Source organism: Camelina sativa, chromosome 11 (genome assembly GCF_030686135.1).
Source record: "Camelina sativa cultivar CO46 ecotype springtype chromosome 11, ASM3068613v1".
In the NCBI taxonomy this organism is placed as follows: Eukaryota; Viridiplantae; Streptophyta; class Magnoliopsida; order Brassicales; family Brassicaceae; genus Camelina; species Camelina sativa.
In genome coordinates this window covers 26,251,659-26,275,203 of record NC_141890.1, presented here as the reverse complement: position 1 = coordinate 26,275,203, position 23,545 = coordinate 26,251,659, and the positions used below count along the sequence as shown (strand labels likewise).

The following is a 23,545-nucleotide window of genomic DNA, read 5'->3' as shown; positions in this document are numbered from 1 at the left end:
CTTACAACTATTAACAGTATATATATCAACAAAATAATAGAACTGTGATGTACCACGGGGTAAAACCTAGTTAAGTATTATTAAATTAGTGATTCAAAAGTATGTATCCAATTTTTTGATTTAAATCAATTTATTCAGGATATATATCATTTTACAATTCATTTTCTTAATATTATAATAAATATATATACTTATAAATAGGAATTTATCATGCAACGAAGTTATATGGTGTGAAGAGTTTGTGTCAATTTCGAGTTCACAAAAAGAATATCTAGATGTTGGTATGCAAATACATATTTAAATTATCATTGAATTGTGTTAAATGGGTAATTCATCCTTTCATTATTTTGCTAACATTATCAATATGAAAATATTAGATATATTTAGTTAAGTTGATAAAATATTGATCATGTAAACTGCAGATTTAAATTCTACAATTAACAATCAAATACAATTATATAATCTTACACTAAACAAAACAAATATATACAATTTCAAATTTTAAAAAACTTAGTTTAAAAAATAGTTACACGGTGTACCGCGCATCAAAATCTAGTTATAATCATATAGTGTAATTCATTTACATATTTCTCTCTCCGACTCCACGTTTGCAATAGACCAATATACAGTTTTATTTTTTTCCTTTTTTACTTTCTTTCCTACTTTTTTGGTGTCAAAAAGTATATGTTTTCCTGTTTTCTTTTATAAATATACTCTCAGTAGTTGTTTTTTTTTCTCTAAATTATAAATTATTTTTGCTAACTTATTATGATAAATTAAAGTTCCTTCTTTTCTTTCAAACATGTAACTACCATTTTCTTAATTTTATGATTTTAGTGTTATTTATTTTTATGAAATAACTAAAAAAAAAAGTTAGACTTTATTTTTAAAGTATATCAAATAATATATTAAATTATTATCTAAACAATACAAGAAATATAAATTTATTATATTAAATAAAAAATTTAAAAATATTAAATTTACATCGTTTAAATTGCTTTAGGCCTCTAAATACCTAGGACCGGCCATGTTGCTAGTCATGTCACATGTATATATATATATATATATACATATATATTTGAGTGTAAAGTAATTTATCCACTAGTCTAGACTGTTCTTCGTTATCTTGTTCCGTCAATTTTTGTTATGACTCCAGAACATTGGAGAAGATGAAAAGGTAGATGTAAGCAGTATATGAAATTCCAGGATTTTACAAGTGTTTGTGACTTTTTTTTTGTTTAACATAGTATTTGGCTCTTTCATCTGTTTTGTCAATTTTGCAGTATTTCAGGATATTGGATTAAGATGTTCTTTAAGTGTGTAAACCTTTGTGAATCATTTTAGGAACTTTATGCTTCTTTCATTATTTACATTAGATCCAATCGCTCTCTGTTGATGCAAAATCTTTGGACCTTCCTATTCTATATAGGTTTATTCAGACTAGAAGAATAATAAGAGATGAGTTATATATAGGGAAATTCTCAAAATAATTTTTTTTCCAAACTTAGCCCAACATCTCTAAAATTCCAAAAATAGCACCAATAAATTATTCAAAATTAATAGGAAATTCTCAAAAATAACACTAATTTAAGTTTTTCTTCCAAACTTAGCACACACTTTTATATTTTCTAAATTTAGCACACAATTCTAATTTAATGATTTAATTATGAATTATAATATTTCATAAAATTCTCACCTTTCTCAATTGTTCATCGTTATCTCTAATCAGAGAATGATAAAACAGTTTCGTAAGAAAATGATCCGAACTCCAAAGCGTGACTAAAAAACCATTTCCATGATTCCTGGGTTCTTTCATGGTTTCGATCTACCTTTTTTGGTTATTTGATAATCAAAGAAGGCCAATTTCAATCACACGCTGCTTAGTCTCCCATCTTTTTTTCTCTACTAGCTTTTCATGGTTCGTCTCTCTCTCTCTCCTCTCTAGATTTTCTTATCTCCTTGTTTTTGTGTTCCGTTTGTGGCTCAATTTCAAAACAGTTGTTTTGAATTTATGATTTTGAGGGGTTTTTTTGCAGGAGAGATGAGTGGTATGTGAATTAGCAGATTTGATTATGAAGGTTTCGATTTCATTTGAAATGACCATCTCTTGGCAGTTCAAGTTTACCGCAGTTTTATGGGCTGGAGAATTGACTTTGCTCACTTCTATGGGTTGATGATGATGAAAATTTCAGGAAGGATTCTACAAAATTCAAGAAGGTTTATTTGAATCTCAGGATGACCTTCATAAAAAATTTGGATTTTAGGATGAATTTCATAATGACTTTTATAAAAAGTCTAAATATTGGTAAAAAAACAGAATATGCACAAAAATGAAATCATTACCTTTTACAATGGAGTACTGACATAATGTGACAAAAATATATAAAAAAGGATTTAGAACACATTTAATTAAATTTAGGAAAGATTAACTAGTATTCATGAAAGACTCCTTGCAATTCTGGATGGCTTTCATAACAAAATTAGGAAGACACAATAGTTGTAGAAGATGGATAATAAGAACACTATCATGATTGAGTTTGCTACATGTTCTCTTTAATTTTAAAGACTCCTTAAAAATTCAGAAAGGATTCTACGAAATTCAGGAAAGTTTCTTTGAATTTCAGGAAGACCATCATAAAAGATTTGAAGTCCAGAACCAAGATAGATCATATGAAGTTCAAGAATCACAATTTGTTACATACAACAACAATATTTCTCGTTTACTATTCATTTCTGAATGCAGATTCATAAACTTTCACGCAATACACAAAACAGTCAATTTTGAAACTAAGAAGCCACAAATTCCAATGAAACCCATCAAAAGGGAAATTATTGATGATTGTGTTCTCGAGACCATGTTTGTAATGACGAGTTCTCCTAAGCTCTTCACCGCCAGCAATCGAAAGTCTCAATCTGAAAATCATGCTCTCATTTCTTCTTTCTCCTGCGTTTCCAATGATGATTGCTCAATGAGCGAGCTTCCAATTGTTGTGTTAGCACTGTACGACTTCGAGAATCGTGATGATTCAGCATTCCATATGACATTGATACACGATTGGTGAAGAACTGATACACGATCAAATCTGAGATTGGAAGCTTTGCCGGAAGAAGAAGAAGAAGATCAAAAGATTGGTGATGAAGATTGCAATTTTGGATTTGTGATTTTGGATTTTCGTTTTTGGTACTGTGTGTATCGAGGAAGGGAGATGAGAGGAAGGAAGATGAGATTGTGATTTTAGGTTTTAATTTTATTGATATTTTATTTTAAGAATTGATATCTCTCTTTCCCTTTAAATTTTGTGCTACTTTTGGAACATTTGAGGATGGGTGCTAAGTTTGGAAGAAAAACTTAGATTAGTGCTATTAGAGGGTATTTCTCAAAATTAAATCTTAAATTCAAAATACTAAACTCTATCTCTCAAAACTATACCCTAAATGTGAAATTGAGAATCCAAACCGAAAAAAACAATTGTAAAAATTAATTTTAAATATTTTTATGTGTTAAATTGTGCTATTTTTGGAAATTTTTGGAATGTGTGCTATAATTGTCCATAAAACTTGTTTTAGTGCTATTTTAGGGTATTTCTCTTATATATATGGCTTAGACTTGTTTTTCGAACAATACTTAGGTTCACCCCTAGGGGTGAACCTCTCCATTCACCTCCTTGTAAAATAAGAAAATAAAATATGTATACATTATTATAAAATTAAAAACTTAAACCACTCTTTTATAAACCCAAACCGACATATAATTTCATTCTAATTGTAAAATCTAAACCCTAACCATCTCATTTGTAAACTCAAACCGACATATAATTTCGTTCTAATTGTAAAATCTAAACCCTAACCATCTCATTTATAACCCAAACCGACATATAATTTTGTTCTAATTGTAAAATCTAAACCCTAACCATCTCATTTGTAAATCCAAACCGACATATAATTTCGTTTTAATTATAAAATCTAAACCCTAACCACCTCATTTGTAAACCCAAACCGACATATAATTTCGTTTTAATTATAAAATCTAAACCCTAACCACCTCATTTGTAAACCCAAACCGACATATAATTTCGTTTTAATTATAAAATATAAACCCTAAACAAATTATTTGTAAACCTAAACAGATATATAATTTCGTTTTGATTGTAAAATCTAAACCCTAAACAATTTATTTGTAAACCCAAACCGACACATAATTTTGTTCTAATTGTAAAATCTAAATCAAGCCAATATTTAATTTTCCTTAATTAAAAGTATACAAAATTTGTTTCCTTAATTGGTTTTGCTTTTTAATTTAATTTTAATTTATTTTTAAAATGAGATAATGTGTAGAAGATTTTGATTGGTTGAAAAGGAGGAGGTGAATGGAGAGGTTCACCTCTAGGGGTGAACCTAAGTATTTTTTCAAAAACACTTAGGTTCACCCCTAGAGGTGAACCTCTCCATTCACCTCCTTGTAAAATAAGGAAATAAAATATGTATACATTATTATAAAATTAAAAACTTAAACCACTCTTTTATAAACCCAAACCGACATATAATTTCATTCTAATTGTAAAATCTAAACCCTAACCATCTCATTTGTAAACCCAAATCGACATATAATTTCGTTCTAATTGCAAAATCTAAACCCTAACCATCTCATTTGTAAACCCAAACCGACATATAATTTTGTTCTAATTGTAAAATCTAAACCCTAACCATCTCATTTGTAAACCCAAACCGACATATAATTTCGTTTTAATTATAAAATCTAAACCCTAACCACCTCATTTGTAAACCCAAACCGACATATAATTTCGTTTTAATTATAAAATCTAAACTCTAACCACCTCATTTGTAAACCCAAACCGACATATAATTTCGTTTTAATTATAAAATCTAAACCCTAACCACCTCATTTGTAAACCCAAACTGACATATAATTTCGTTTTAATTATAAAATCTAAACCCTAACCACCTCATTTGTAAACCCAAACCGACATATAATTTCGTTTTAATTATAAAATATAAACCCTAAACAAATTATTTGTAAACCTAAACAGACATATAATTTCGTTTTGATTGTAAAATCTAAACCCTAAACAATTTATTTGTAAACCCAAACCGACACATAATTTTGTTCTAATTGTAAAATCTAAATCAAGCCAATATTTAATTTTCCTTAATTAAAAGTATACAAAATTTGTTTCCTTAATTGGTTTTGCTTTTTAATTTAATTTTAATTTATTTTTAAAATGAGATAATGTATAGAAGATTTTGATTGGTTGAAAAGGAGGAGGTGAACCTCTCCATTCACCTCCTTGTAAAATAAGGAAATAAAATATGTATACATTATTATACAATTAAAAACTTAAACCACTCTTTTATAAACCCAAACCGACATATAATTTCATTCTAATTGTAAAATCTAAACCCTAACCATCTCATTTGTAAACCCAAACCGACATATAATTTCGTTCTAATTGTAAAATCTAAACCCTAACCATCTCATTTGTAAACCCAAACCGACATATAATTTTGTTCTAATTGTAAAATCTAAACCCTAACCATCTCATTTGTAAACCCAAACCGACATATAATTTCGTTTTAATTATAAAATCTAAACCCTAACCACCTCATTTGTAAACCCAAACTGACATATAATTTCGTTTTAATTATAAAATCTAAACCCTAACCACCTCATTTGTAAACCCAAACCGACATATAATTTCGTTTTAATTATAAAATCTAAACCCTAACCACCTCATTTGTAAACCCAAACCGACATATAATTTCGTTTTAATTATAAAATATAAACCCTAAACAAATTATTTGTAAACCTAAACACACATATAATTTCGTTTTGATTGTAAAATCTAAACCCTAAACAATTTATTTGTAAACCCAAACCGACACATAATTTTGTTCTAATTGTAAAATCTAAATCAAGCCAATATTTAATTTTCCTTAATTAAAAGTACACAAAATTTGTTTCCTTAATTGGTTTTGCTTTTTAATTTAATTTTAATTTATTTTTAAAATGAGATAATGTATAGAAGATTTTGATTGGTTGAAAAGGAGGAGGTGAATGGAGAGGTTCACCCCTAGAGGTGAACCTCTCCATTCACCTCCTTGTAAAATAAGGAAATAAAATATGTATACATTATTATAAAATTAAAAACTTAAACCACTCTTTTATAAACCCAAACCGACATATAATTTCATTCTAATTGTAAAATCTAAACCCTAACCATCTCATTTGTAAACCCAAACCGACATATAATTTCGTTCTAATTGTAAAATCTAAACCCTAACCATCTCATTTGTACACCCAAACCGACATATAATTTTGTTTTAATTGTAAAATCTAAACCCTAACCATCTCATTTGTAAACCCAAACCGACATATAATTTCGTTTTAATTATAAAATCTAAACCCTAACCACCTCATTTGTAAATCCAAACCGACATATAATTTCGTTTTAATTATAAAATCTAAACTCTAACCACCTCATTTGTAAACCCAAACCGACATATAATTTCGTTTTAATTATAAAATATAAACCCTAAACAAATTATTTGTAAACCTAAACAGACATATAATTTCGTTTTGATTGTAAAATCTAAACCCTAAACAATTTATTTGTAAACCCAAACAGACACATAATTTTGTTCTAATGTAAAATCTAAATCAAGCCAATATTTAATTTTCCTTAATTAAAAGTATACATAATTTGTTTTCTTAATTGGTTTTGCTTTTTAATTTAATTTTAATTTATTTTTAAAATGAGATAATGTATAGAAGATTTTGATTGGTTGAAAAGGAGGAGGTGAATGGAGAGGTTCACCTCTAGGGATGAACCTAAGTATTTTTCTTATAAGTTATACAATACTAGTATGTCACTCGTGCTATGCACGGATACCGTTTCCTTTTCATAAAATATAAAATTTTACAAAACAAAAATGTAATTTTGACTGAATTTATAAATTAATGACAAAATTTAAGGTCCAAATTTTTATAAGAAAATATTAGGAAGAGTTACAAATATTTTTCTATAACCATATAAAGGTTTTGCATTGTTCACATTTCTAATTTGATTTTTCATTTTAAGTTTGGAAGTTACAAAAGAAAAGTAAGAGAAGATTTAGTGTACGTAATAGATCGTATTATTCACAGGTTTCAAACATTAAATATTTAAAATGTGTTTTAGTTTGAATTGAACAGTAGATAAAAAAAACTTAGCTCATGGATAATGGATTACGTCATTAACATGATGAACACATAACGCATGCATGCTTTCCAGAATGAACATTTTGCTTCGTTATGACTTGTGAGATGATCAGAGAGGGTTGATTTCCTTCACATCACATTTTCTCTAGGACTGTTTCTTAAGTAAAGAAAAGAGCATGTGCCTTGGCTTTGCTTTCTCATCAGAGTACTGCATCTTTTCCGGTGAAAGATACTTTTGGTGTTGTCTTCAAGTGTTATGAACTGCACCCAAAAAAGAGACAGAAAATCTTATCTTCCCAAAACTTTTAGTGAAAAGAGTAAGAGTTGAATAACACTTGCAAAAAAGGATGAAACAGAAAGAAGCAAAAGATATAAAAATTGTGGATACCGTAAACATATGAAGAACTATGGTTTCCGTCAAATTTTGTCCAACATTTTGTCTTGGCAACCTGCAAAAGGAAGTAGATAGAAAGATTCTTATCTTAGAACCAAAAAGCAAAAAGAATTAAAAATTGTTGATATAAACTGTTTCACGGATATTTGAGTTTCAAATCAAGAGAGTAGAGTGTGGTTATTACATTGCCTCTCGATTGTATCTATAGGCTTTGGTAGCATCGAAAGAGAATATTGATCAGTGATGGCAGTGGGAGGAGAAAAGATGAACTCGAGTATCGTATGTGGAATAGAATCGCGACATCTAACCTTGAAGAACTCTTTTGCGTAAGGAAGCGAAAGAGAAAAGACAGAATAAACAATTTGGAAACCAACAATCAAAACCTTCGGAGGGAGAAGAAGATATATGACACACAAATAGTAGAAACGTGGTCTCTAAAAATCAAAAATTGTGTCAATTGTTTACTATGTCGGAAGTTGAATTAAATTGGAGTTAAATAAGAGATGAATCAGTTATTGATTGTGCCATGATTTATCCCTAATCGTGGTGGTATTAGTGTGAGAAATTTTAGGAATATAGTTTTACAGTTCTTCTCTCATACACGAAAGTTTTGCATCAGAGAAGAAAAAATTGTTTTCCTACTAATAGTTAATAATAACATTTAAAATTTTGTTAATTATCAGATTTTTTTTTGTTTTGCACGATCTTAGCCTCTTAGGTTTTATTTAAAATTATTATGTGGTTTAAATTAGAAAATAAAAATCTATGTGGCAATATACGATTGGTCAAGTGACTTGTGCTTCATTTTGTGTTACGGTGTTTTGACATATGTGGTTCTTTTTCCTATCGCTACATTAACAACCCGCGACTCAAATGATAGGGTACTTAACACACAAGTATGCGGAGTACAACATCAGCTTCTTGTAAAAATAGTCGCAGCAACCAGTATTGGTAGCCGTATTTTCTGGTGACACCAACGACGCCGGCAATGTCTATTAAAAGAGCTGCAGCGATAAGAAAAAAGAACAGGATCATAACTGAGTTTTTGACAAGACTATTGAGTTATTTCACACAGAAGACTAGGAGACGCTGAGATGAAACAAAACCTAATTAGTTCTTTGGAAAGAGTTTTGTAATTGGTGATTACAACTTCTCTCAAGTTGCGATAATTGTAAGTATACACAACAACTTTTATGGTGAACAAGTACCGAAACAATTTCGATATTTCACCAGAAAATCATATGATATATCAAAACGTCGATACAAGAAAATTGAGACAGAACGGATTTCAAAATCTTCTTAACCCTAACCCTAACTTTAGTCCTAAGCCGAAGTTTGAGTCTCCGCCTTGTACGGAACTATGCGACACAAGGGACACGAGTTTTGATGACCAAGCCACTCGAAAAGACAATCTTGATGAAACATATGCAGACATCGAGGCATCCGGATGATGTTTCCCGATAAATTCTCAATACAAATCGAACACGTTGATTCTACTATCTGTTCTTCAACCAACCTCTGTAATACGTCAGCTGGAGCACCTCTCGGAACAGAAACAGCTGGCGGCAAAATCATACGCCTCTCGTAGATGTATTTCACATTGACGGTAACGAAAACAGGTTCTCGAAGAGAAACATCATTAGCAAACGAATGTTTGACTTGAAGAGCGATTTTTTTACCTATATCTCTGCAAAAAGTAACTTGTTCATCACGTAAGAATTGAGATAGATCATGTAGTTGATCTAAATATCCACAACAAGGAACTTGTTCATCACGTAAGAGTTCAAAGAGATGACTTGATGACGTGCAGCAACGCGGAAACAAGTGGATATGAGAATTTGGTTCATGTAGACTTTTAGAAGAATCTATAAGTGTTACAATTCCACTCTCGTCTTCAATTTACTCTTCGGTCTTTACGCCTTGATAGATTTTGACTATGTTCTTAGACTCTTTATTTATTGCTAGATTCGAAACCCACGTAGTGACATCGATTTTCACAGTACGGTTAGCTGCCATTGCACAGAAGAAGAATTCAAACAAAAACTAAACCCTAGGTTTTTGGATCGGATTGAAGGGATCGGTGATTAAGACTTGTCTTTAAGAAAAGAGAAGTGAACAAAACCATATATAACCTCGTTTAATTGTAAAATTTAAAACAACCTAATATTTAACTTTTTTTTAATTAAAAGTATACATATTTTGTTTTTTTGATTGGTTTTGCTTTCTAAAAAAAAAAATTTGTTTTGATTTATTTTTTAAATGTAATATTACATATAAGATTCTAATTGGTTTAAAAATGATAATAGGTGAATAAAAGGGTTCACCCCAAGTATTTTTCAAAATTTATGCCTTCGGGATTAAATTAAGTAATGTTTAAAAGTTTGGAAAATGGTTTGTTACCAATTATATATATATATATACTAGATTTTAACCCAAGGTACACCGCGTGATAATTTTTATAATAAATAAAAAATACATATTTTATATTTTTGAGTTTGTTTTGATTAAATTTAGATTTCATCATTTTAGTTAGATTGTACCTTTTGTGTTGGTTTTGAGTATGTTTCAAAATTATTTAGATGTATAATTTTATTTGGATAATAATATGTGAAATAAATAAATTGATAAATATACCAAAAGAATACATAGATAAATATTATACATTGTATCATTTTCAAAACCTAGAGAAATGAATGACCGGTGGACAATTATTTTATATAACTAAATGGAAGAATATTCGATTGTGCATGTACATATAGATAATTATGTTTATCGTGATTGATTTTGTAAGATTTAAAAGATTTTGCCAAATATCAGTTTCAGAAAATAACTTAACTGTATTAAAAGTATTAGTGAAAAATATAAAAACAATCTGAATTGTATGAAAGTTTATTACCATAATAAAAGCCAAAAATGAGTATCATAGGAAGATATGACATTAAAACGAAAATATAGGAAATAATTTAGATTTAGAGTTTTCTTAAAATAATTAGATTCTCTAAAATAATTATATTTATAATCATGTTATCATTTTGCTTTAATTTCGAGATTTTAGCTATCATATTACAGTAAAACCTCTATAAATTAATATTCTATAAATTAATAATCACTATAAATTAATAAATTTTGCTGGTCCCAAGTCGGGCCAGTGTAAAAATTAACAATATTCGATAAGATAATAAGATAATAATTTTTTTGAAATCTCAATGTAAAATATGGTCCCAATAATATCATAAATTAATAATCATGTAAATATATATATATATATATATACTGATATAATAGTGCATGTTTCTCCTAAAACTCATTTCTATAGAACAATTGTAATGTTGTGTTTTCAAACTATAATGATATCTCTAAAATATTTTATAACATGTCATACAAATAATTAAATTTTAAAGTTTTAATTTTTAGATATGCATCATTTACAATTTGATAATTAGACAGATTATTAAAATATGAGAATTGATATTATTATTATTCATAAATTTGAATTTATGTATGTCATGTGTACAAGTCAATTTGTTTATAGTATTTGTAATTTATTGTCAATAATGCTTTATAAATATTACAAGTTCAATTCCTAAACCATAAAATTTATAACATCCAAAAGTTTAATCTTATGTTGCTATAATTGTTCCAATTCATAATTTAAAAAAAAATAAACAATTAAAAATATATCTATAAATTAATAATTATTAATTTACACTATAAATTAATAATTATTAATTTATATGACTATAAATTAATAAAACGTCTTGGTCCCAACATTATTAATTTATAGAGGTTTTACTGTAACTATCTTTTGTTATAAATCGTCTAATTTGGAAACTAAGAAATTATAACCATAAAAGATTTTAAGTGTAATTACCGATTTATTTATTTAATTAGAGATGTTTCTTATTGTCAACAAATTAAAATGTATTTTTAATATAGATAAAGAATTCGATTCATTATCAAAAAATATAAAATAAATTGAATATAATTTGCATGAATTAAGAAAAATTAAAAAGTATAAAAAACGAAAACTAAACTTTAAACAACCCAAACTATTTGTAAAACTAAAAGCATTAAACATAAAATAAAAGATAATTTTTGTTTGATAAAGTAAAATAAACAATAATGACTTAGCTGTATAAGAAAACCTTATATTTGAGAACTGAAATGAAAACCATTACAAAAAAAGAGAGAATGACTACATTCTAAAATTCCAAGTATATGATATTACAAAATATTGATAGTGCTCTTCAACCAAAAAAAAAAGTATAGTAACCACTACATTGTTTCTCCATCACTATCTTTTTTCTTATAAATATATCCAAGATTTGGAGACAGATTCACCGGTCAACATATGTTGATGCTGATGTAAAAATCATGAACGAAAGAGTGTTTAAGGGTTTTTTTAAGGGTTATGTTGTTCTGATTGCTGAAATAGTAGTTTAGGTGTATAGTATTTAATTATTTATAGAGTGAACATTGGGTTGAGTAAACAAACCTTTCCAAACAATAAAAAATCTGATTTAGTAACTAACTGGGGAGTAAATCACTGTAATCTGTTTTTTTAAAGAATATTGTAGGGATATGATATCTTTTGGTATTTAAATTTGTTTCTTTAATTTGATTCTTAACATATATTATAGGGGAAAAATAATCCTAAATCAATCGAATATCTCAGCTGATTTTTTAGCAATTAATCAATTATTTATTTGGCAGATTTTTTTGGAAATTTAGTTAAGGGGAAAGTTTGTTTCCAAAAATCGAAATCTTAATATTATTTAAATTAATTACGAAGTTATATCATACTATATAATTGATAAGTACAAATATATTACTTAACTAAATTACTAATTTATTTAATTACTAATTTTTTTTTAAAATATAAACCAATCAGAATTTCAACTAAGATTTTATATGCAAGTAGACAATAAAATTATTTTAATAACTAGATTTCGAAGATTTTATTATAATTTTAAATTATGATTTTACTATCATCTTTCTTTTATTTTATTTTATTTCAAAATAAATTTTAAAAGAAATATAACAATAATTTTTCTTATTATATTATAATTTTTTTTTAAATGCTGATCCATGCTTTAAGCATGGGATATCTCCTAGTCTAATAATTAAGCCAATGACATGTTTGTAAATAGGTTTGAACTTCAAGATTTATTTTATAAATGTCTCCAAAAATGTATATATAGACTATGTTTTACCCTGTGGTACACCACTGGTCTATTATTTTGTTGATATGATACTGTAATTGTTTAGATCGATGGTGAATTACATCTATATATAGTGTTAACGGTTGTAAGTAGAGTTTTGTAGAAACTCTTGATTCGCAAGTTGAAAATATACATTTTACGATTTGGTTAGTTATGATTTAGGAATGAATGATATGTCATATTCTTATTATGATTCCCAATTGATATTATTGGATTAATAGTGTATATTTAAAGCTAATAAGATCTTACCAAATATGTAATCGTTTATTAAACACAAATTAGATATTTCCTAAGATGTATTCATCTTGAATTAATTGCTATATTATAGGGATGAGATTAAGAAGATGTGATTACATAATTTGTGTTATCAATTCTTTTTGTCAAACTCGGCCCTAGATTTTTGGCATGCAAATTAGTTCTTTCCTACGATACAATGCGCATTAATTGGCAATATTTGGCATTAATTGGATGTAAATAAGTATGCTATATAATTGAATTAGCTATAATTTTAGTTAAAAAACCGATCCGAAGTTGGCAAAAGTGATGGCACTCTATTGTACTCCAAAAATGTATTCCGAGCTCTATATGTGGATATACTTGTTTGGTTATAAATATAGTAAGACAATTTTCAAAATATATATCCGTTTATAAAAATTCAAATCACATTATATGCTGAAAAAAACTAAATTTTTATTAACTTTATGTATTAAATAATAATTAAAATAATGAAATATAAGATTAAATAAAAGTGAAAGGAGAATTATATTTTAATCTAACATATTGATTTAAATTAGGTAGATAAATTTTAGGAAATTAATATTATCAAATAAGGAAATAATTATGTTTGGTTGTAAGAGTTGTAGAGAATTTAGCTGGGACTTGTTTGGATACAAAGATAAGAGAGGATGTCACAAAAATGTACTTTACTAGGTTCGGACCCGCACGTACGTGAGGGATTATTTTGCGTAAATTGTTTAAACCTGCATGGGTGATATTTAAAAGAAAAAATTAAGATATAATATAGTTAAATGATATTACATGTATATTATTTTAAACTAATCTAAACATTTTCAACAATTTGTTTAGGTGTGTTAAATCAAATTTGGATTCGATCTCGGACGTTTGTACGGGATTATATTCATCGATATAATTATTTGATATAGCATTGAGATAATAATAGTTTCACCAAGAGATACGGATCGACATGACAACAAATTCAGATCAAATGTGAATCCATAAACTATCAACCGGATTAAAAATACCAAAAATTAAAAATTTCCGGTCATATGACCCAACTTGTCAAGTTGGTCAAACACATACCGATAGACCTGTCTCATAATGAATTTTATATGTTTTTACCTGTAGTAAAAATTTTATTAGACTTGTAAATTATGAAATTTATAAAATCAGTAAAAATGATTAAAACGCATGAACTATCAAACCAAATTGATAAAATTAGCAAATATTGATACAAACCAACAACCTAATGACCTAACAAACTGGTTGGTTCTGGTTCAATAATCATTCTTTGAGACATATTTTAGGAATTGTCATATTTTTCCTAACATAACCTAATTCGTTTCATAACATATTAAACGTACAATATTATTATTTAATTAAGTATATTGTATATTTTTATTTATCATAAATCTATACCCATGTAATTTTTTTTTTTAACATTTATTAAAAAGGCCATTGTTAGATAAGAAGATCCCCACATTCCGATTAGATATTGTGTAGGTTCATCGTATCAACCTAAACGACCCTTTTGACTTTTGAGTCACCGTCACCGTGCCGAGAAGAATCATGTCACAGATGTTTCACTTCGTCGATCGATAGTCTCTACCGCCGAACCATCGACTTCTATCTAGCAATTTGAAGTCGACCCGTCGGCTTCTATCTTTCCACGATTACCAGAACCGTCGGCTTCTATTTTGCCGCTAATCGATCAACCATTTGAGCTTCTTCTTTCGTTATAGTTACTAAATAGAAGCCGACGGGTAAAAAATAGTTACTAAAAATATTCGTTTTCAGATCTTCGCTAGGGACTGTATAGAGTCTGGATTAAGATGTAATTAACTAAGTTTACTTCACCACATACTCATGCCATAAATTTAGGAGGATAGTTAAAAAATTTGTGTTAGTCCAAGTTTATGAGATACATGCTTTGACATAACAATAATGTGCCCATAAACTTTCTTTCTTTAGACTGGACGTCTTCGAATTATCTTAGAATATTTAATTTCCATTTTCAATTTGGATAGAAAAATTGATATACCCAATTTGAACCTATGTTGCATGGAAACTCTTTTTGAGGTGCGTTTCCCGTTTCCGAAACGTTTCGGAAACGAAAACTCGTGGAAACTCGGAAACAAGCTACAGAAACACGTTTCCTAAAAAACCTAGTTTGGAAACACGATGGAAACTCTATTTCTGTTTTGGAAACACGTTGGAAACTCCGTTTCCGTTTTGGAAACGCGAAGGAAACTCTTTTTTATAATTTTGAAATTTAATAAATAAATAATATAATTTATAAGAATTCATAAGTCATAACTAGTCGAACCCTAAAAAAGCAAAAGCTATAACCGTAGAAGAGACGACGCCACCGCAAAGGTATGCTTTTCTCTTCCTCAACTAAGGTCAATGAAATAATTAATTTATATGTTGATTGTTGAAGTCGTGGTCTCGTAGATATAAGAAGATAGTTTTGAGTTTTGAGTTTTGACTTTTTGGAGTCTTTGATCTTCTCCTCCTTTGAATTGGAGATTATTAATTGCTTCTTTTTTTTGTCCAATTATAGTGTAGTTTGACGGGTTCTACTTATGAGTTCTCAGAGAATTTATTTTCTTAATTTTCAGTAATATGAGCACATCTAATACACCACCTGACCCTCTACATGATGGTGGAGAAGAAATCAATATTGATGATCTATCTAACATTGATGATAAGGCGCCTTTGTGGATTTATGTGAATAAAATTGAGAAGATGGTTGGAGGAGGATCATGGAGATTTGAATGCAAATTTTGCAATACAAAATATTCTGGTTCTTATTGCAGAGTCACAACTCATTTGTTGAAAGATGGAGCAAAGGGAATTAAAGAGTGTTTGAAGGTTACTTCTCAACAAAGAGCTAACATGAGAAAGTTAGTTGATGAGTGCAAAAAAAGAATACAACGTGCAGCTCCTAAAACAGTTCCGTTGCCGTCATCAACAAGGAACGCGTCTCACTCTTCTCTTGATTATGATATGAGTTATAGTGTTCCGATTGCAAATGAGCTTGATCCGAAGAGGAGAAAGACAATGGATTCACCTTTGGCAAAGGCATTTAAGAATGAGGAAAGGGAGCAATGTGATGGCGAGGTTGCTAGAATGTATTACACAGGTGGTTTATCTTTTAACCTTGCAAGAAATCCTCACTACCAAAATTCATATAAGCGAGCATCAAACATTCCAGGATATGTTCCCCCTGGGTATGAAGCATTGAGGGCTGGACTTCTCCAAAAAGAAAAGAAGAACCTTGAACTGCACTTACAGCCTTTAAAGAATTCATGGAAACAGAAAGGAGTTAGTATATGTAGCGACGGTTGGTCGGATCCACAACGAAGACCAATATTTAACTTGCTTGCTGCAAATGAGAGTGGTCCAATGATGTTAAGGGCGATTAATACCCAAGGTGAAACAAAAACAGGTGAGATGATTGCAGAGTTGATCATAGACTGCATAAAGGAGGTTGGACATGAAAGTGTTGTCCAAGTAGTTACTGATAATGCTGCCAATTGTGTAAAGGCTGGTTCACTTATTTCAGCCAAGTATCCTACCATCTTCTGGACCCCATGTGTGGTGCATACTTTGAACCTTGCTTTGAAGAACATATGTTCACCATTATTAAACACAAGAACAGACGAAGGTGTATATGATTCTTGTTCTTGGATCAAGTCTCTAAGTGAGGATGTGAATTGGATTAAGAACTTCATTATGAACCATGGAATGAGGCTTGTGATGTTTACAGAACATTGTGATCTTAAACTCCTTACAATAGCTTCTACCAGGTTTATTTCTCTTTTGTTAACTATTACTTATGTTTTGTTTATATCAAATATAACACTATTGTATTTTATTAATCTTAACAGATTTGCCTCCACGGTTGTGATGTTCAAAAGGTTCAAGAAAATAAAAACTGGGTTGCAACAAATGGTGATCAGTACTAAGTGGGATGATTATAAAGAAGATAATGTAACTAAAGCATATGCGGTGAAACAAAAGATATTAGATGAGATGTTTTGGGATGAGCTTGAATATGCTTTATCTTTCACTTTGCCCATATATAGTGTGATTAGAGCTGCTGATACTGATAAGCCTTCTCTTCATTTAGTATATGAGTGGTGGGACAATATGATTCAGAATGTGAAGAAGGCTATCTTTAGAAAAGAAAGAAAAAAACTTGACGAAGAATCTGTATTCTGGAATGCTGTGAATTCTGTTTTGATCTCTCGTTGGAATAAGAGCAATACTCCTCTCCATTGCATGGCACATTCTCTGAATCCGAAGTAAGTTTATAACTTTATCATACTTTTACTAGATTTTGTTTTCTTACATTTACATAAACAATAACCTTTTGGTATATTTTTGCTTACAGATATTATAGTTCAGAGTGGCTTGGAGAAGAAACCAATAGAAAATCTCCACATCAAGATTTAGAGGTTACTAGAGAAAGAAAAAATTGCATCATGAGGTATTTTACAGATCCAGATGAAAGAAGAGAAGTTAATGTTGAATATTCCAATTTTTCATTATGCTTGGAAGACTTTGGTACCGTTGATGCAATGCATGATAGGTTCATCCTAGAACCTCTAAAATGGTGGGCAGTTCATGGAGCTTTAGCACCAAAGCTTCAAGCCTTAGCTTTTAAGTTACTTGGACAGCCTTCATCATCCTCATGTTGCGAAAGGAATTGGAGTACTTACAAGTTTATACATTCTGCAACAAGAAACAAGCTTGCTCCACAAAGAGCAGAAGATTTGGTATTTGTCCACACCAATCTTCGTCTTTTATCAAGGAAAAGTTCTGCTTATAAAAATGGTCCTAATCAAATGTGGGATCTTGGAGGTGATCAATTTGATTCACTAGATGAGTCTAATTTAGGGAGACTTGAGTCTGAAGATCTTTCTCTCGACGAACCTGATTTAGAGGCAGTTTTGTTTGGTGAAACCAATGAAAATGAGAATGGCGATGATGGTCAAAAAAATTGATTTTGAACGTTTTAGTTTTTTTTTACAGTTTTTAATTAAACTATTTAATATTTATGTTTTGAATTTGTGTTGTTTCAGAATTTTTTTTATTATGATTTTTATGTTTAGAGATTTATTATATCTATATTATATATATATAGATATATATTATATATCTATATATATATATACGTTTCCTATACGTTTCCATTACCTATTTTTCAAAAAATCCCGTTTTCCGTTTCCGAAACGTTTTGTTTCCGCGTTTCCGTTTCCGTTTCCATGCAACATAGATTTGAACTGAATCCATGACATGCAAGAATTCGATGCTTTAGTATAAAGTATTTCTTTCATTTATTGATTTTTTTTCCAGACACTAAGTCAAAGTAAAAATGTGTTATATGCCTTCATACTTCATTATGATTTTAGATTCATTTTATAAGATTAATTTTGTAGGATTCATTTTATAAGATTCATTTTGTAGGATTCATTATGAATTAAGATCAACTATACCATCGATTTCAAATCTGGAAAAAAATTTCTACGATTGAAAAGATTACCTGAATAATTTGTTTTCCCTTCTGATTGCAGTAGCTCATCAAGTCTATCAAGTATGGAAGTTGATGCTGTCGTACCAAAAGGTGAGATATTAAAAAACTTTAGTGTTTTGAATGGCGTATGGTTACTTAGCAAAAACCAAGATAAAAGTTAGTTATATATGTTTACCTTTTTTTATTGGCAAACCGTTGTATAGAATACGTGGGTAAACCACATAAATCTGTTTGAACCATAAAGAAAACATATTAGAACAAACCAAAAATCTTGTATAGTATGATTCTTACACGAAGCAAAGTAAAAACAAATATTTTGACAGGTTCAATACAATTATAAATTATTGAAATACTAATTAGATTCTTCTTAACATGATTTATTTAAAACAAAATTAGATCTAGTATCGTAGATGAAGATATAAATAAATCGTTACCAATTGTTGATTGTTTGAAAATCCTAAGAGTTGAGAATTCTGATTTACAAACTTATCAATTGTATTTTTCAGCTACAAAATTGTTAGGAACACAAATTAGAAAACTTGAATATTGATGTAAAACATAAGAAAAAGAAATATTAGTAGCTTATCTCTACTATATTCTTACAGACGTACAAATTCATATATCCAGTATGCTTAGTGAATTGCTTCCATGATTGAGGGATCCTGGTTTGGATGCTTGGATTCGCTAACTCGTTTTAAGGGCTTAATGTCATTAAGGTATATGAATCCATCAATCTTTTTGTTTGTTTTGTGATCGATGTTTTTGAGTGAAAGACATTAGAGCTTTAGGCTACTAAAAAGGTAGAACCCCAATGCTATATTTATATACAAAAGTTTGTAAACAATTGTTGACAATAATTAGTTTCTGTTTTAAAGATATTTTCCCATAAATTCAAATATCTTAATTTCGTATTCTATTTAATTTGTAGAAAAATCGAATCATCATTCTGTATTTTTCTCGATTTGATAAGATTATATTCCATATTTGTAGTTACGTTTAAATGTTATTTGGTAAAATATCAATAATATGAGATTTCAATCCTACGTAAACTAATGCCTATATTACAGTTTGTGATTAATGCATTTATTGTAGTTACTAATTATTAGGGATACTGATTTGGTTGTGATATTGATTTGAGATGTAAATATATAGGATGTTTAGGGATATAATTGTTCTAGTTTTTGAAAGTTTTGTTTAAAAAATTATTGTGAAGGCTGATTCGTTGATTCGAGTGATGATTGAGTCTGATTAAATAGCAGATATTGATTAATTGTTTGGTATTATATGGAATGAGATTGATATTGATGATAGTTAAAACAATTCGCTTTTTTTTATAGGAATTTCAATTCAATCATATATTCCTTAACTAACATATCTTTCTGTTTCTGGTTGGTTTAATCCTTTTGTTTTATTTTTTTTGCAGGCAACCGGTGTGATTGGATAAAGGAGTATATATTCCATAGTCAATCTAGCAAAACAGGATCCGAATATGTTTAAACTGGGTCGGTTAGGATCCGAGTTTCATGGCCATTTAATCTTACAAATTTGCCCTTGTCGTTCTCTTTTTGTGTTCTCTAAAGAGTTTTATTTAAGGGGCATTTCATGGCATACTGATTTTATTGTTTTTTTTATCCTAGTGTTCTTCCCAATTAATAGTATAGATATGTGGATCTACTTGTTTGGTTATAAATATAGTAAGACAATTTTCAAAATATATATCTGTTTATAAAAATGCAAATCACATCGTATGCTGAAAAAAACTAAAATTTTATTAATTTTATTTATTAAATAGTAATTAAAATAATGAAATATAAAATTAAATAAAAGTGAAAAAAGAATTATATTTTAATCTAACATATTGATGTTAAGATAGATGTATATATATATATATATATATATATATATATTCCTTTTATTGCAAAATTGGAGATTTTTCTTTTCTATCAAACTTCCAAATATACGTGTGGTACTTGCTCGGTTTGTTCTGGTTTAAGTAGACCAGGCAGATTTTAGTGGACAAGAAGATAACAACCAATGTTGGATAAAGATTAATATTTACGGGAGTTATTTGGACCTCTCTTTGTTTGTCCTTTACTCCTTTTGCCAATACCTAAAATATTTGTATTTTTCTCAAAAGGATTTTAATCATTTTTATCGGTTTTATACCATATTTGATAGATAACGAATTTAATAAAAATTTAACCGATCATTAAACCAGTTCAGTTTGACCATGGTCTAATCGTTAGGTCATTACGAAATTTAAAATATCTGTGCAATCAAATATAACATCCGTGTTCTGAGAAGAAAATTGCGAAGTAAACTACGGGCTTGGATGGAACAACAGATAGTAGAGCATAAGCATTAAGCATTAAGGTGCATAAGCTCTCTAATTAATATAACATATTTAAGTTATTTATATTAAATTAATATAAATATATTAAATGTGTTTAATTAGAAAATCAATAATCACCCATTACTATATAATATTTTTAATATATTTTCTACATTTAATAAATATTATAAATTTTACATATATATATAGATTTGTAATTTAATAATTTTTAAAAATCTATATATATAATATAACACATTAATTACAGAATAATTAATATATATTATAATTTTTATAAACATTATATCTCTATTTACATTTTTAATTTCAATATTTTTTAGTTGGCTCTTTTGAGCTAATTTATTTAAGCTGTTGACAAAAAAATTGCAATATTTTTAAAAATTAATATAATATAACACATTAAACTAAAATAAAATAATAATATAACAAAATTGCAAGAATGACATATAGTCAGAACATATTAGTTTTATGTTATGACATATTTGTTTTTGGTTGTGGAAGATTTAGTTTAGGTTAACAAAAATCTATTGTTTGATAGCAGATTTGTTAATGAAAAAAATTGATCAGTGTACTATATAGTGACAACAAGTTTATGTTATGACCAATTTTTATTTTGAATCCTATAATGAAATATTTTTTTTTTCTTTTTTTTTAATCACTTCAATCAATTTAATAAAAGAACCAAAAGTGTATACACGAACTATAACAATTGACACAAATCAAAATCATATGATTTAAACCAAGGAAATAATCAAAACCTCATTGCCCTCTACAACGTTCCTCCTCAATCCATTCATGCAACCATGCTGGTCCGCCTTTAGCCAGATAACATGTGAACCACCCGTCCTTTGTAACGCTTTGAGCAATATCCCTAGCCAAAGAATTGGCTTTCGGTGAAAAGAGTTTAAAAGAAACCTCTCCCATCACCTGTACTACTCCACCAATCTTGTCTAATTGAGAAAGAAACTTAGGCCAAGCTGACAGCGCAGCCAAAGCCACTAATGTAGCTTAACAATCTGACCAAACTTCAACTGTTGAAAAGCGAAGATCCTTAAGACTTATGAGACACCACAAAATACAATTAAGTTCAGCTGATATTCTATTCAACCGTGGTAAGAAAGCGTCCTAGCATGTTGACTTGCATTCCCTCCCTGATTCCTTAGAAACCAAGCTCTACCACAAAAGGGGGTTGCATTCACCCATGAACAGTGGATATTGCATTTCAGACTCCCTGGGGAAGGCTTAATCCAAAACTGTGGAGCAGTACCATGTCTCATACCATCCCTGGATGTGTCTTGTAACAACATTAGTTGTTGATATAACCACACATCAGAGTCCTCCAATGCGGTAGCAAGCACCACATGATGATCATGTCTTCTATCCGAAAAAACAGAACCATGTCTTCTATCTGAAAAAATAGAACCATTCTGCACTTTCCAGATTCCCAAGGGATCCAAGAAATAGAAGACCAAATTTTACTCGGCAGCTCCATCCTCCTCATTAACTCTAGGACATAATCAATGTTTTTTTATCACACTTTCAGAAAAGCCCTGACTCGGTAAAGGCAGAGAGGTTTCAGTCCACACTCTACTTGCCAGAGTGCACCCAAAAAGAACATGAGCAACTGTCTTTTCTGCAGCTTTGCATTCAGGACATAGAGGATTAACCTGAAAACCATGTCTTCGCATGCACTCTGCAACTGCAATGGCGCCAAATAAAGCTCTCTAAAGGAATATTCTGATTTTGGATTCAGTTAAAATGTCCCAAATCCCCTCGACTTTGTTAACAATTAGAACATTCTCTGGGAAATGCTCCAAACCTTATATCTCCTTTGTGAGAAGCCAATTTCCACTCTTCACCGAATACTTTCCATCGACTGTATAAGCCAAAACATGACTATCCTAAAGAGTCTGACCTGGAGGGAAGGATCTGATTCGTGTGACCTCCAAGAGTTACACATCCCAGTCACCAATTTTAGTTAACAGTGAAGAGACCTGCACCTTCAAGTTTATCATTTGCTCTCTGTTGAAAGGACGTCTTGGCTGATATTCACAGACCCATTTGTCTACCCATACACTTGTGTTTCTTCCATCTCCTATAGATTTCAACATTCCTCTCTCCAGCTACTCCCACCCAAACAAGATACTACGCCACACATAAGAAGGTCTATATCCAATCCTTGCTTCCATGAAGTGTTTTTTCCATGAACTTCAGATTTCCTCCTCTACTGGTTTGGTCTTCTCAGTGTCTTAGCTTGTTTTAGTTTTGTCCTGGTAGAGCCAGTCAAGAAAATAGCTTTTAAATCCGTTGAACAAAAACCTTGACAAGACTCTGTAGCATAGGTGGCTGAGAGGGGTTGTACTGGTTGAGATAAGCGAGTCATTGCCTTGCCAGTGCGAACAGCTGAGGCGATGTGTTTCTCTATAGAGGATGTCATAGAGCTTGCTCCCTCAAAATTAAAAGAAAACCAACCATTTCCCCTTATCGACATCAGATGTAAACTTGGTTGGAGCTTCAAGTCGTAAAAGCATTTTCTGACCATTGAAATCAACCTTCAACTCCCACACAGACTTCCTAACTC

General features: G+C 29.6%; 2 protein-coding genes and 1 long non-coding RNA gene across 3 annotated transcripts; 2 read left to right on the top strand and 1 right to left on the bottom strand.

Annotated features, from left to right (window-relative positions):
- Positions 1-1,694: 1,694 nt before the first annotated feature.
- On the top strand, positions 1,695-3,404 carry LOC147934412 (uncharacterized). Its single transcript, XR_015570530.1, has 2 exons — positions 1,695-1,918; positions 2,037-3,404. It is a non-coding gene; the product is annotated as an uncharacterized LOC147934412 (long non-coding RNA).
- A 5,529-nt stretch (positions 3,405-8,933) lies between these two features.
- On the bottom strand, positions 8,934-9,626 carry LOC104728261 (uncharacterized). The gene is made up of 2 exons (XM_010447268.1): positions 9,514-9,626; positions 8,934-9,297 (listed from the first exon to the last, which is right to left on the bottom strand). The coding sequence occupies exons 1-2, from the start codon at positions 9,624-9,626 to the stop codon at positions 8,934-8,936; spliced, it is 477 nt and encodes a 158-aa protein (XP_010445570.1).
- Positions 9,627-15,694: 6,068 nt separating this feature from the next.
- On the top strand, positions 15,695-18,081 carry LOC104728259 (uncharacterized). The gene is made up of 3 exons (XM_010447267.2): positions 15,695-16,881; positions 16,963-17,379; positions 17,469-18,081. The coding sequence occupies exons 1-3, from the start codon at positions 15,695-15,697 to the stop codon at positions 18,079-18,081; spliced, it is 2,217 nt and encodes a 738-aa protein (XP_010445569.2).
- The last annotated feature ends 5,464 nt before the right edge of the window (positions 18,082-23,545 follow it).

Excerpts from the sequence above, each read along its gene's own strand:
- LOC104728261 (XM_010447268.1), bottom strand. The coding sequence starts at position 9,626 with ATGGCAGCTAACCGTACTGTGAAAATCGATGTCACTACGTGGGTTTCG. Across the intron at positions 9,298-9,513 it reads CAAGGCGTAAAGACCGAAGA|AGATATAGGTAAAAAAATCG; the intron begins GTAAATTGAAGA and ends TACTTTTTGCAG.
- LOC104728259 (XM_010447267.2), top strand. The coding sequence starts at position 15,695 with ATGAGCACATCTAATACACCACCTGACCCTCTACATGATGGTGGAGAA. Across the intron at positions 16,882-16,962 it reads CTTACAATAGCTTCTACCAG|ATTTGCCTCCACGGTTGTGA; the intron begins GTTTATTTCTCT and ends TAATCTTAACAG. Across the intron at positions 17,380-17,468 it reads GCACATTCTCTGAATCCGAA|ATATTATAGTTCAGAGTGGC; the intron begins GTAAGTTTATAA and ends TTTTGCTTACAG.